Genomic DNA, 14,171 nt, shown 5'->3' with positions numbered 1-14,171 from the left:
AAGTTCATGAGCCCATGCTAAAGTTGACTAAAAAGAGGAATAAAAAAGAAAATTGGTGTCCTTAAAGGTTGGATTTTTAATTAAGGCATTGAGATCAATTTCCAAAAGATGATTTTTTATTTATTTTTTTATTCCTCTTTTTAGTCAACTTTAGCATGTGTTCATACACTTACGAGCACCACTGTACAGTACACATAGTATATAAAGTAAGCTAGATTACACCACTGGCCATACATAATGAGAATAATGTAATTTCAAATACAAATGTGGTCTCCTTTCATGCATACATTTTCAAATAACAAAGCTCTGCTTTGAGAAAGATCGAATGATATTGTTTAATCTTACCTTATGGCCTGCAAACTGCTTGTGAAGCTGTCGAGGGCACACTTGATGAAGACAGGCATTGATGTCCTTCTTCTGTAGCTTCGTGTACAGAATTTCGACGTGGGGCATGATTTTGTGAAAAAGCCCCAGGAAAAAAATAAAATCTTCATCATGTAGCATCCTCACGTAGCCAGATGCCTCTCTCACGTTGGGCTGGTCAAATCAACCCGTCTTGATGGCTTCAAAACATTCTATGAGGTCGTCCCGATTCTCGTAGGCAGTGTTCACGACTCTGCTGTTGAAGTTCCACCGTGTGGATGAAGCTCTGGGCAGTCTTCGTGCAACAGTCTGGTCAAGAATGCTGGTGCGTTTGGGTGACTGGGAAAAAAAAGTTGCAATCCAGCTCAGATCGGAAAAGAAAATGTTCACTTTTTTGATGTGAGAAGTAGCTTGCTGCATGATCAAATTCAGCTGATGCGCATAGCAATGCACGTAATGGGCATTCTTGATATGCTCACGCACCTTTTGCTGCACACCAGCCTTCTCTCCCCTTATCACACTGGCTCCATCGTAAGCTTGCGCAATGAGTTTGACTTTCTCGTCGTCGGCAAAAAGACCGTTCAGTCTCTCCAAAAGCACACTGGCGATTGAAACTGAGGTTGATTCCGAGATGGGAAGGAACTCAAAAAAGCGCTCCTGCACTTTGTGGTTGCTATCTATGTACCTCATCACAAGCACCAGCTGTGTCTGTGTAGAAACATCCGCGGTCTCGTCAGCTTGGATAGCTACGAAGTTCACCGACTTCACCTCCTCCACAATATGTTCCCTCATGACCGCTAGCATACACTCCAGTAGCTCATTTTGAATGGTCATTGATGTGCCCTTGAAAACTTTAGCATTTTTAAGATGGTCATCAAACACCTCATCTAACTGTACCACAAAGTTGACAAGTCCAAGAAAAATACCAGGGTTGGTGGAACCCTCAGTTTCATCTTTGCCCCGCAAAGCTAACTCAAACACTCCGCAAAACTTCACACACTGGATTAGCCGGCTGAGGATGTGGCGGTTCTTGCTAACCTCATCGTTGTGGCGGCGGACAGCTAGCCTGTATCCCTCATCCAGTTGAGTGGCAATGTTCACTCTCCCCAAAGCAGACAATCTCAAACCGCTATCCATGTGGGTCTTTGACAGCTCATGTTTCTAAAATCTTTTCTGAAAGATGGACAGTCGCTGTCCAAGTGGTGCTGTCTGCCGTGCAGCCTTCAGGGTGAAAGAGTAAGCAGGGGTAGCAGAAGACTGCATTAGCTACATCGCAGCCTGCTAGCCAGGTTTTTCGTTCGTACCAATTTTTGGAAAATCCTCGGGTGTAGGGCTTTCCCCCTTTAGTAGAAACCTGCTGAATTATTAAAGTTTGTCTGGGAGGTCCTAATTGTTTCATTGCCAATTTATCTTGATTTGTTCGCCGACTAAAAGGAACTTCTTTCAAAGAGACAATCGAGTTGCACTGAACGCTAGCCATCTTGACAGTAGTACGTGAATTGATTGACGCTGCTACCCGCTCTTTTCTTAGTTACGTTCATGGTTATGTTACGTATGACGAAAGAGCATAAGTGCAAGCCCTCCTGGAACCCATAGAGATTGTATTGAAAGCTCTGATATTTGAAAAAAAAAGATTTTACATGAGTCTATGAGAGACTTCTGGGGTGATTTTCAACCTGACTGAAATCGCCCCAAAAGGGGCGGGGCCATTTGAAGCACGACTTTAGCCTGATTGGACATTTAGTGGTAGATCAGACGTCTAGATTAGAACACTGATAACGACTGTTGCCGTGATATAATTGATTAATTAAAAAAAAAATCCCTTCCCTTTCCCGTTTGACAGTGCTTCGCCCATATTGCCCTAATGAACACACTGCTCCTGGTCAGAAGTGAAATTAGTGATGAATAAAATAATAAAATTGTTAAAATTATTAAAATTGTCCCGTTGTTGGTCTGTCTGTACCGGAAACCTGACCCTCATTGACCTAGGTTCATAAGCTTAAAAGGGAACAGTGAAAAGACCCTAACCTGACTCCGCCAGATGGATTGCTTCGCATTTGCTCGGCATATCCATCTGGGAACTTTCCGTTGGAGAACTTTTGGGAAGGGGCGAAAATACTGGTTAGCTGATTGGATAAACCATCCGTCTATCACCTATGTTGGTGATAGACGGGCCAAATCAACCAATCAGATCCACGAAGCGTATGAAAATACAACCACAAGCCCGCCCCTGCTGCTGCAGGCAAAGCATAGCTCGTTAGCTCAGCAAGCAAGCAACATGTCGGTAAAGGATATTTGCCGTTTGTGTAACGAGAATTTAGGAATAAAAGACACCATTTCAGGTTCCTGGACCGCTGTCTGAAAATACTGGTTAACCATCAGTCTATCACCACCTAACCCGCCTCAAAACCAACGCTGATTGGCCCGGTCGTTTGGCTAACGGCTCAAAATTTTCTCTATCTCAAGATGCCAGAATGATCTGCGAGTGGAAAACTGGAGCTCGCGAGATCCGGACGGTCTCACGAGGCTAAAAAGAGCCTGCCCTCAAGTAGGAGCTGAAAGAGTTACAGGAACTGTGGCCAGAGGAACTTAAAAATCCCCATATTGGTCGAGTCGGAACACGAGAAAAAAGGGTTCTAGGAATTTTATGTTCTAGGAACTGCAAAAATCCTTCCGGTCGGAAAGCGGCTATGGCTTCACTTTTTCGTAATTTCTTTAAAATGTAACGAGCAATTTGTTGTTTGCAGCAGAATTGAGTAGGCTACATTTTAATATCTGTTTATTTATCACAAGTTATATCATTATCGCGATATTCAACAGCGTTACAGCATATTGCATATTTTCCTTATATCATGCCGCCCTAATAACTACCAAGTCCACGGTTTAAGAAGGTTGTTCAATAACTCTCTCTGTTTGTCTGTTGCTATAGAAACGGAGAGGAGGAGAGGGACCCAAACATCACCACTGTCAACACTGTGACAAATCTTTCACAACATCTGGATATTTAAAGATTCATCAGAGAGTTCACAGCGGAGAGAAGCCTTACAGCTGTGATCAATGTGGGGCAGCTTTCACACTACAGGGTAACCTAAAAAGACATCAACGCATTCACACTGAAGAAAAGCCTTACAGCTGTGATCAATGTGGGGCAGCTTTCACACAAAAGAGTACCCTAAAAACACATCAACACATTCACACTGAAGAAAAGCCTTACAGCTGTGATCTATGTGGTAAAACCTTTTCTCAGAGTGGTAGCCTACTATCTCACCAGCGTGTTCACACTGGAGAGAAGCCTTACAGCTGTGATCAATGTGGTAAAACCTTTTCTAGGAGTGGTAACCTTATATCTCACCAGGGTGTTCACACTGGAGAGAAGCCTTACTGGTGTGATCTATGTGGTAAAACCTTTTCTCATACTGGTAACCTAGAAATTCACCAACATCTTCACTCTGGAGAGAAGCCGTATCGGTGTGAACAATGTGGGAAAACTTTTTCTTGGAATAGTAACCTTACAGAACACCAGCGCGTTCACACTGGAGAGAAGCCGTACTGGTGTGAACAATGTGGTAAAACGTTTTCTCAGAGTAGGAACCTTAAAACACATCAACGCATTCACACTGGAGAGAAGCCGTACAGCTGTGATCTATGTGGTAAAACTTTTTCTCAGAGTGGTAACCTTAAATCTCACCAGCGTGTTCACACTGCCTCTTTGTGAACATGTTTCAGAGCCAAGCTGTTTCCTCCTGCCTCCTCCTCATGCCCTGATAGCTGTGTTGTTATTTTCTGATCTTCTCTCCACATTGAAGGCTGACCAGCAGTAACTTTATCTTCTGAACAGCATGGATGTTATCCTGGCTAGGACTACACATTACACTCCCTCCCTTTGAAAGGATTTATTCCACTCAAAATTATTTTAGTTTTCCTGTAATAAAATATTCTGAGTTCAGAAATCAACTGCTAGCACTTTTTAACTAATGCTGCAACAAAGAAGTGTTTCTTGTTCTTAATTAATCACCTTGTAAATACAATTTACAAAAATCCCCATCGCTGTTCACTAAGGTGATGTCAAGCTCCTGAAATATTCAGTTTATTGTCACTTAATATGATGTTCATGTGAAAGAAATGCTAAACAAAGCAACATGGAATAACATTTCACAGATGAAAAATGTGTTTTACAATATTATACTTTTACTCAAGTGTTGAATTTAGTATCACAAAAGGTAACATTAATCCTTCTTTTAAGCTAACAGTAAGTTAAGTGACTGTCCTGATACTGAAATGAGCTAATGCTAGCTTGTGTCAGGTTATGTATGTTTTATTTGAGTGATTATTAATATCTCAGTAAGATGCTGAAAACGATGTTTGTTATGTGTGTCACTGAACAGTTCCTCACATAATTTCCCATAAACCCCCATGTGAAAAAATCCAGACTTTACATCAGAAATAAACATGTTTAGAGCCTGGTTAAAAAAAATGGTTTTGGTCTATGAAGCTAATTTTACACTTCATAACAACTGTTCATATAACTCACCTGTTTAAATTGTATTAAATCACACTCTCAATAGCTTCAAAATATTTTGAAAAAGTTTGGTAAGAAAATCTGCAATCTGGGAAGTTTGCGAGCTTTTGGCTAATTCTGGGATTTTTAACCAATGTATAATCATTTGTTTTATTAATTTGATCTGTCCTCTTCTTAAATAAACTGAATTGAATTGAACTTTGACATTTAGTTTCTTCTTATTTTACAGGTTTATTCTTTTTTGACACTCTTATGACCTCATACTTCAGTTTATCACAAACATGAAGTAAGGGTAAAAACTCATCTGAAAAGTAACTAGAAAATGCATTTCCTGCAGGAAATGCTTGTGAATGCTGAAAAGCTAAATTGCTCAAGTTTAACTAGATTGCTGGCATTAATGTGAAAGAAAGTGAAGCAGTAAGAATAGTTGGAAAAGTTGGAATAGTTTTAATTAGTTTACATTTCTTGTGCAAAAAATTAGCAAAAGTGGAAACTGTTCTAATTAATATGAATGTCCTTAAAATATGAATAATACTAACATTGTATGAAATATCTGCGTCACTGAACTCTATCGATCTGCGCTCATTGCTGAGCAACAGTCTGCTCCGTTAGTTGCTCCTCTGTAGTTCGGTGGGCTCGGGGAGATTCGGGGCTGAAGTTGTAACATTGTTGCATTTTTCATTTGGTTCGGTTTGCGTCACACTGCACTTTATCAAACGCAGCAAACAGTGGAAACACACGTCACGTGGTGGAAGCAGTCGCTTGTTGATTGGACAGAATATCAGAGGGAAACTCTCCGAAATAATGAAGCTCCACTACATTTCTACCGTGTTGGCTTTTCTGGTTCTGCTTTAGTGTTTCTAATATTTTAGAGGAAGGTGAACAATGGGAGCAGCTGACAGTGTTGGCTCTATCATTAAATGTCTTTAGTTGTGTTAAAGAGGAGTTGGAGCAGAGTGTCTGTTAAAACATAGGCCACTGTATGGAGGGAACTGTAATATTACTGGAAGCTGACTCGCTAGAATAGACAAATGCATTTTAACGCTGTAAATTGAAAAAAAGAGTTTCAGGCATTCACATTTGCTGGGGGAACTAAACTGCACAGGCATTGCATATGGATCTGAAGGTTATCATCCCTTAAACCAGATATTTAAGTCTGTAAACTGTGTGAAAGGTTGAAACTGCAGGCTAGTAAATGCTCTGTTTTAGGTCCACTTCCTGTGTTTGAGTCAGATCCCGTTCTCACCTAGTCTGGCTATCACCAGACCAAGCTCAATTTTTTCAGATTGAACAGGGTGAAATCAAATCGCCGTCAGATGGGGCTGGGTTTACCCAGTCTAGTTCTCAGCTGAAGGGAACCGAACTCTAGTTCACTTGGAAGAGAACCTGTTGGTCTCTTTCATAATTTTGCTCAACTTGCTCATCAGTGTTGTTCATGAACGCGCTAAAAGAGCCTGTTCATTAAACCTTTTCAGACTGAAGGCTTTAAACATCTATCATTTTAATCTTGTTGCACACCATAATAAGACTTGTGCCTAAAATAGAAAATATATCATCTTTCAGAACCTTGAAGGCTCCATAATTTCACACTCTGAAATGTACACAGTAAGTACTTTTACGTTGAATACGTCAAGTTAGTGCTGAGTAAGTGTGTAGCCTACTTTGACTCAAGTAGACTTTCTAATGCAGGATCTTTACTTGTAACAGAGTATTTCTACACTGGTAGCCTATTGCTACTTTGACTTTAATCTTTAGTTTAGTTTGGTCACTTTTTATTTCACTTTTATTGTGCTCAACCTAAGGCAGATTATTTTGATGATTAAGACATGAACATGTGTCTTCTTTGCTCGCTCTCATGTTCTCTTCAGAAACAACCGTTCAAACACAAGCTAGGAGCTACGATCACTTTTTGGCAAGTGGAAACGTGCATTTTATGGATGTATTGCTTCTTAAAGAATGTATTTAAACTGGTTAAGTTCTTGTGGGCTATAATCTGTCAGATATAAAAGAAATCCAGTATTTCTGAGGCAGAAACAACCTTTCAGTGTAAAGGTAGGGACTGAGATCACTTTTTGGCAGAACAGCAGAAGCGCGTGTCCCCCCCTCCCGCTCCAGGTGACTGATGGACAGACAGGTGCTGCTGTCGGTTCACTTTCCTTCTTCAGTTGTTGGATGGAAAGTTGGAGATGTTTCCAATCAGCAGAAATCAGCTGGGACAGCCAACCAACACACACACTGGGAGTACAACCACTTTAATTAATGTTGACTTTGTGAATATTATATCTGAACTTTTAGCTTCAGTCTTCATCACAGACTCCAGCAGTTTTGGACAGTACTGAAGCCAAGTGAATGTAAAATCAATCTCAGCATCACAACTAACTGTTTTAGACACAGATATGGTCATAATAATGCTCCAAAATGCTGTCAAATTGTATTTTGTTTTTTAAATCGTCACATTTTCTTAAGGGGAGGACCCCTAAACCTCCTGCCAAATATGGTCCCCCAAGTCTTTTCCCAAACCTGGGGAAAAGTGCCCAGTGTAGTTAAACAGGAGGAATGGGAGGTAGAACAACAGCCTGTCAACTGCTACTGTTGATTCTGCATCAAGCTGCACAGTTTGGACATGTGCAGCTAACTGACCGCAGCTGGAACATCTGGTGGAGCATCACAGCTGTCTAAAAACAAGGACACATGTTAATGACTGCTACACTTGATTATATCAATAATTCATAATCAATTAGCCTTGTGTGATGACAAAAACCAAAGTTTCTAAATGTCTGCCTTGTTTCCATTGCTGCAGAATGACTCCTCAACAATAAATGCCATCCCAATACTGACCTTACTTCCTTCACCTTTTAATGCTTCTGCTATTACCTTCTGCTTTGGTAGCACTAGGGTTCTAACCTTTCTGCCTAATGGCTGTCTCATCTTATTGCTTTTCCCGTCTTTTATTCCTGTTGGCCAGTCAGACTCTTAAAGTTTGGATTTTAGTTCTCTTACAAGCCAGTAACTGACCCTCTGCACATATGATAGTTTTGTCATAGTGGAACAAACAATCATTGATGTACATAGACTCTTTGTCCCAAAAACTCTAAGGATTAACATTATTATAACATCTAATTTCATTTGACTTTGTAGTTTGAATTGAGTATTAAAAAGTATAAAATGTGTATGCAGGGTGCAACGGATGGGGTGTGTTAATTTAACTGACTTGAACTTGACGTGAAAGTATAAGCGGAGCGTCTGTTTTATATCGTTATTTATTCCATACATGTGCACGGCTCTGTTCATCGTCTCCATCATTACACACAAGTGAACTGGCATACATGGCATACATGCAGTATGAGAAACTGTAATACCTCAAATATAACAACCAACACTATTACCGTACTGTATTAATAAGAGCGTTATCCAAAAATGATATTTAACACACAGATACATATTTTGGGAGGAAGACAGTGTTACAATTTATGACACGAATAAATGGGTAAAAACATAGAATTTAATGTGAAATGTAACATATTCACAACACCCTGTGTATCATCTGTTCATTCTGTTGTTAGAGAGAGAGAGAGAGGGAGAGAGAGAGAGAGAGAAAAGTGTGAACTTTTCATTTAATGTTCTGACATTTTATATTCCCTGTTTGTATTTTCTGTGACTGAATGTGGTTTTAAATCTGTTGAGGTGTGTTCAGACTGAAAGCAAAGACACTGATGATGTCATACAAAGTCAGAAAATAGAAAGCAAACTGTTTCCAGAGGACACTAAAGAATGATGGAGCAGCAGGAAACAGACCAGGTCAGATAGTAAACAGCTGATTTATTCATCTGACTTGTAGAATAACCTCAGTGATTGAATTGTTTTAAATGTCTGGGAATGTGGAACAACTAAATGCAAAATGAATGAAATGAAACACCGGACTTTCACTCAGTAGACTCGGGTTCGCGCCCCGCGTGTGGCGTTTTGTTTCCCCGTTGTTTTTCTTTTGTTTCCCCGGTCTACGGTGTGTTTCCCGGCTTTTGAGGCGTCCTTTCCCCGTTGTTTTTCTCCGAAAAAGGGACGGCAATAGTGGCGACCAAGCACGTTTACATGAGACGCTAAAGGAAACTTTTAACGTCAAATAAGAACGAGAAAGGCTCCTGACCGAACGTCTTTATTTTACGAGTTGGGTGTGAGAATGTGTTGATAGAGCCAGCATATCTCCACCAGACTCCATGTAAATAATCAGGACTTTTAGCGTGTATAGAGCCAGTATATTTCCACCAGACTCCATGTAAATAATAAGGACTTTTAGCGTGTGTAGAGCCAGCATATCTCCACCAGACTCCATGTAAATAATCAGGACTTTTAGCGTGTATAGAGCCAGCATATCTCCACCAGACTCCATGTAAATAATCAGGACTTTTAGCGTGTATAGAGCCAGCATATCTCCACCAGACTCCATGTAAATAATCAGGACTTTTAGCGTGTATAGAGCCAGCATATTTCCACCAGACTCCATGTAAATAATCAGGACTTTTAGCGTGTATAGAGCCAGCATATTTCCACCAGACTCCATGTAAATAATCAGGACTTTTAGCGTGTATAGAGCCAGCATATTTCCACCAGACTCCATGTAAATAATCAGGACTTTTAGCGTGTATATTTCCACACACAATTTCTGTTTCTGTTCAGCATCAACTCAGTCAAATGATGTCATGTCCTCTGAGTCATAACCTTAAAGGCGTATTACACACTTTTTATGTTGTTTTTGATGTAACGTGACAGGGCTGACCAAAAACATGGGGACAGTTGTAAAATACGATTTATTTGTAGAATTTATGCAACATTTAATGTTTTTTATCAATTAATGTGAATTCCTTTAAAAAGCAATTCACAGAAATCACCCATTTAGTATTTTTTGTCAGTTTTGGACAGTGATGCCACGTTACTAGTAGTCAGATTAGAGTAACGCGTTACTAGTAGGCTAACGCGTTACTCTAATCTGAGCACTTTTTTCAGTAACGAGTAATCTAACGCGTTACTATTTCCAAACCAGTAATCAGATTAAAGTTACTTATCCAAGTCACTGTGCGTTACTATTTGTCATTTTCCTTAGTAAAAAAATATATTTTTGCTTTCTTCTTGCGTCTCGAGGAGTGAAGTCACGTATGCGACAAGTCACGTTTTCAGCATGAGGACAGTTCACGTGTACCACGCAGCGACACAAACGTAAACAACAATGGAGGGAGGAGAGAGATGTGCGTTTTCTAGCTGGAAATACACTCACTATTTAGAGTTTGTGTCAGCTAAAGACGGCAATATTAAGGTTGGTTGTACACTCTGTGCTGGTGGCGACTACGTCAAATTTGAAGAACCATTTGGAGTCGCAGCGCTGCAGTCAAACTTACAGAGCTAGTCCCAGCAGGTGGAGCGAAGCAGAGAGGAGGAGGCCCCACCACCCAAACAACAAAAGCTGGACTTCTGTGCAAAACCAGTAAGTGGGGGAGAGTTGAAGAAGTTGGTCGGGCAGTAGGCCTATGTTGTAGAGGAAATGCTGTCCTTAAACACGGTTGACTCGCTCGCTTTCGTGCCATAATAAACCAGATCCTACTACTGGCAACGCTGAGCTGCCTCACAGTAAACCGGTTGTCATTTTTATGTTGAGGCTGCTGCATGATAAAGAAACTTGTAATCTAACTTCGTTACTTTTAAAATCAAGTAATCTGTAAAGTAACTAAACTACTTTTAAAATCAAGTAATCTGTAAAGTAACTAAGTTACTTTTTCAAAGTAACTGTGGCAACACTGGTTTTGGATTATACAAGTTTTATTCACTGTAGCAACTCCAGGACAGATACTGTACGTTTCTGGTAGGATGTCCCAGTCCCTTAACAGTGGCAGTTCTACACGGAGGCATGTCGGGGGAGTCCCGTGCCTCCCTAGACATGTCCCTGGCCTCCCCTGTGGCCCCCCCGTGCTGACCAAATAAAAAGTTATGAATTTATTATGGTTTTACACGCGAGCGCCAAAAGCGGAACTAATGTGCGACGCAACGTTCTACACGGGTAGATTAGAGCGGCGCACCCAACCACTAGGCTGCAGCGTGCAGCGTGTGGTGGTGCTCGGTGGATGAGACAGCAACTCCTCTTGGAGAGAACAGAGGAGCTCCGAGTTCTCCTGTTGGTAAGATCAACCATTTCATCTCGGAAGGGACTTGTTGTTGTTGTTGTTGTTGTTGTTGTTGTTGTTGTTGTTGTTGTTGTTGTTGTGGTTGTTGTTGTTGTTGTTGTTGCTGCTGCTGCTCATAACCGGGTTCCTTTTGTTCCTCAAATTGAGAATGAAATCAAGTTTGGAAATGTCTGCTCTCGATATGTTTAGAAACTTAATCATATCTAAACAAACTCATCGAAGCAGAAGCGAATATCCAAATGTCAGTCTCGTTGCTAGGACTACACAATGCTGGGATGTTAACCACGGGACTTCATCCATCTCGGCTGTTGCATCGCGATAATAAATCCATTTGAGTAAAGTAATCAACAGGCTATCTGCCCGTGTTAAGTAGGCAGGGATGGTTAGGAAACGAAATGTAATGCATGCCCCTCCGTTTTTTCTTCTTCTAATAGTTGTCATGAAACGAGGAAGGGACATAGCGTCCTTTTTAGCCCCAGGAAACCAAAAAGGGAGAGAAACAAATGAAGGTGTTGAGGAGCAGGAAGAGGGAGAGCCAGAGGAGTCTGGGGAGGTTGGAGAGAGGGCATGTGATGAAAGGGAGGGCTCTGACACAGAGAGGGAGATTCAGAGGGTGAGGAGGATGAAGAAGAGGGTGAGGAGGAAGAAACCCTACAGGGACAGAGAGAGGAACAGCCAGAGGGACAGCAAGTGGATCCATGTGGATCAAGTACTGCACCATCAGGTCTGGGATGAAGAAGGTTCTTAATATTTGCAAAGCAGTGCAATTACAATGTAATGGTAGGCCTGCTGGGTGTCCTTAAAATGCTGCTTTCTGCTGTTCGTTCTTATTTGTGTCAATATGGCTCTTTTTTTTTTTTTTTTTTTTTAAGTAAATACTTGGCCTACATTTTGAAATACATGCAGATATACAGTACATGCATAAGTAAATACATGTTGTAGTTGTGCTCAAGTTTACTGTCCATCTTTGTACAGATATCAGCAAGTCCAAGAATGATGTAACAGTACAGCCCAACTTGAATATATTCCCAACCACATTGATGGGGGACAAACTGGTCTAATCTTCATCCATGGCTCCAGTATTCTGTCATGATGGACTCTACATATTGCTATGCATGTAGACATTTTCTGAAAGTTCTCATCCCTTAAACCAGATATTTAAGTCTGTAAACTGTGTGAAAGGTTGAAACTGCAGGCTAGTAAATGCTCTGTTTTAGGTCCACTTCCTGTGTTTGAGTCAGATCCCGTTCTCACCTAGTCTGGCTATCACCAGACCAAGCTCAATTTTTTCAGATTGAACAGGGTGAAATCAAATCGCCGTCAGATGGGGCTGGGTTTACCCAGTCTAGTTCTCACCTGAAGGGAACTGAACTCTAGTTCACTTGGAAGAGAACCTTTTGGTCCACTTCCTGTGTTTGGGTCGGATCGCGTTCCCACCTGAACCGGGACCCCCGTTTTCAAGCGGACCAGAGTTCTGGTGTTTGATCTGCACCGAGTTCAGATTGAGGACAGTAAAGTTGTTAGTGTAAGTTAGCACACCTAAACAACGGAGTCTGAGTGAGACAGGAAGACAGCTGTCTACGAGATGACGTCATCTTCTGCCTTCTGTAGAAGTGGTGAACTTACAGCTCGCAGCACTTTAATCACATATAGTGGGGAGCTTTGGACTGATATCTAGTGTCAGCAAAATCACTTTTTATTGAGTTTCCTTTTTCCTGAAATGCTCTGAGTGAATTTAATTAAAAACAAAATGTTGACCTTTTGTTGTTTAGATTTTTTTTTAAAATTATTTTTTTTTGTTTTTTTTAACCCAAATGGGGTTTTTTTTTTTGGCGAGGAAGGAAATGGAACAGTTTTCCAGCCGCTGCTTTGAGTTTGCCGACTGTTGTTTTAGTTGTGTGTGGATGTGAGGAAAAGGAGAGGAGACCGCAGCTCCTGAATATCTCTGCGTGCTTTGATTTGTACTGAACAGAATCCAGAGTGAGTCCAGCAGCCCCAGTGGACATCTGCTGGATTTCAGGACAAGAGAGGAATGGAGGAGGACAACCAGAACCAGGAGCAGCGGAGCAACAAGGTCCCCAGAAGACCAGCAGCAGACTGGGACTCTGATACCAGCCATGTTCAGGTCAGTGTTCAGGGGGGTATCGCACAAAAGTAGAATTTATAAATCCAGGATAACTGATGAAGAGAGGCTTGACCTAGTCTAATCTGTGCAGCCTGGCTTGGTGTGTCTCACGAAGGCCAAGCCAGGCTGAGGAGGAGAGACTAGGTCGAGTCAGGCTGAGGAGGAGAGACTAGGTCGAGTCAGGCTGAGGAGGAGAGACTAGGTGATGTAATTCAGATAGATGAGCGTTCACGGCTTTCCTTAACAGACCGCGAGGTCGATCACAGATTTACTGATGCTAAAATGGAGAATAATCATTGTTCATACTTTATACAGAGTGAGCAGCAGCTTCTTGTTGAAGTATGATAACATGAACACATTGTTTGTAAAACAGAAACACGGCCGCTGTAATGAAAACAGCGAGAGAAAGCGAGGCAGACGATCACGGACCTACTGAATATGTAAGCAGCCTAAAAATATACATTAACTGACCACTGCTCTGAACTGAAACCATCATGATCATACCATTCAAGGATCAGGTTACTAATCATTTGCACAAATTAACCGTTGTACTCTTTGCCTTAAAAGTGAGCAGAAGATAATGTTACTCAGGAAATTAACCATGAAGATCAATGTTCTACAATGCTAGAATTTGATGCATACATATCTCTTTCATTCTGTTCCTCCCTCTCTCTCATGGGCTACAATGTAAAGGTACTTTATTTGTCACATACACGTACATGTGTATATTTTTGAACTATCATTCAGTCGGTCCACTATTATCTGCCACGCTTTTTCTCACGTTTTTTTTTATATAGAGGCAGTTTCCTTCTCTATTATTATTATTATTATTATTATTATTATTATTATATGCTTTGCTCCCTCGTATATATGGATATAGAACAGAAAGACATTGGAGTCTTGAATCTAGAAACTATAAAGAGAATGAAGTGAAATATAAATGCACACTGTAAACATGAATGTAACAGAGGATATTCATCAGTTATAACCCCCC

General features: G+C 40.9%; 2 protein-coding genes across 2 annotated transcripts in view; both read left to right on the top strand.

The window, feature by feature from the left end:
• Positions 1–14,171, top strand: part of LOC120544669 (chromo domain-containing protein cec-1-like) — a 148,801-nt gene that overhangs the window by 26,452 nt on the left and 108,178 nt on the right. The window contains exon 2 of the mRNA XM_039778594.1: positions 13,025–13,177. Within this exon, the coding sequence (XP_039634528.1) occupies positions 13,085–13,177 (93 nt within the window). The 5' untranslated portion in view covers positions 13,025–13,084. The remainder of the gene's footprint in view (positions 1–13,024; positions 13,178–14,171) is intronic.
• LOC120571592 (zinc finger protein 239-like) lies at positions 3,350–5,064 on the top strand (the record flags this gene model as incomplete). The annotated part of the gene is made up of 1 exon (XM_039820642.1): positions 3,350–5,064. A coding segment is annotated over one exon (729 nt), but the record flags the coding sequence as incomplete, so codon positions are not given.

The sequence above is a fragment of the Perca fluviatilis genome, chromosome 2 (assembly GCF_010015445.1).
Source record: "Perca fluviatilis chromosome 2, GENO_Pfluv_1.0, whole genome shotgun sequence".
Classification (NCBI taxonomy): Eukaryota; Metazoa; Chordata; class Actinopteri; order Perciformes; family Percidae; genus Perca; species Perca fluviatilis.
Note: the sequence above shows the minus strand (reverse complement) of the source record. Positions and strands in the feature narration are given on the sequence as shown.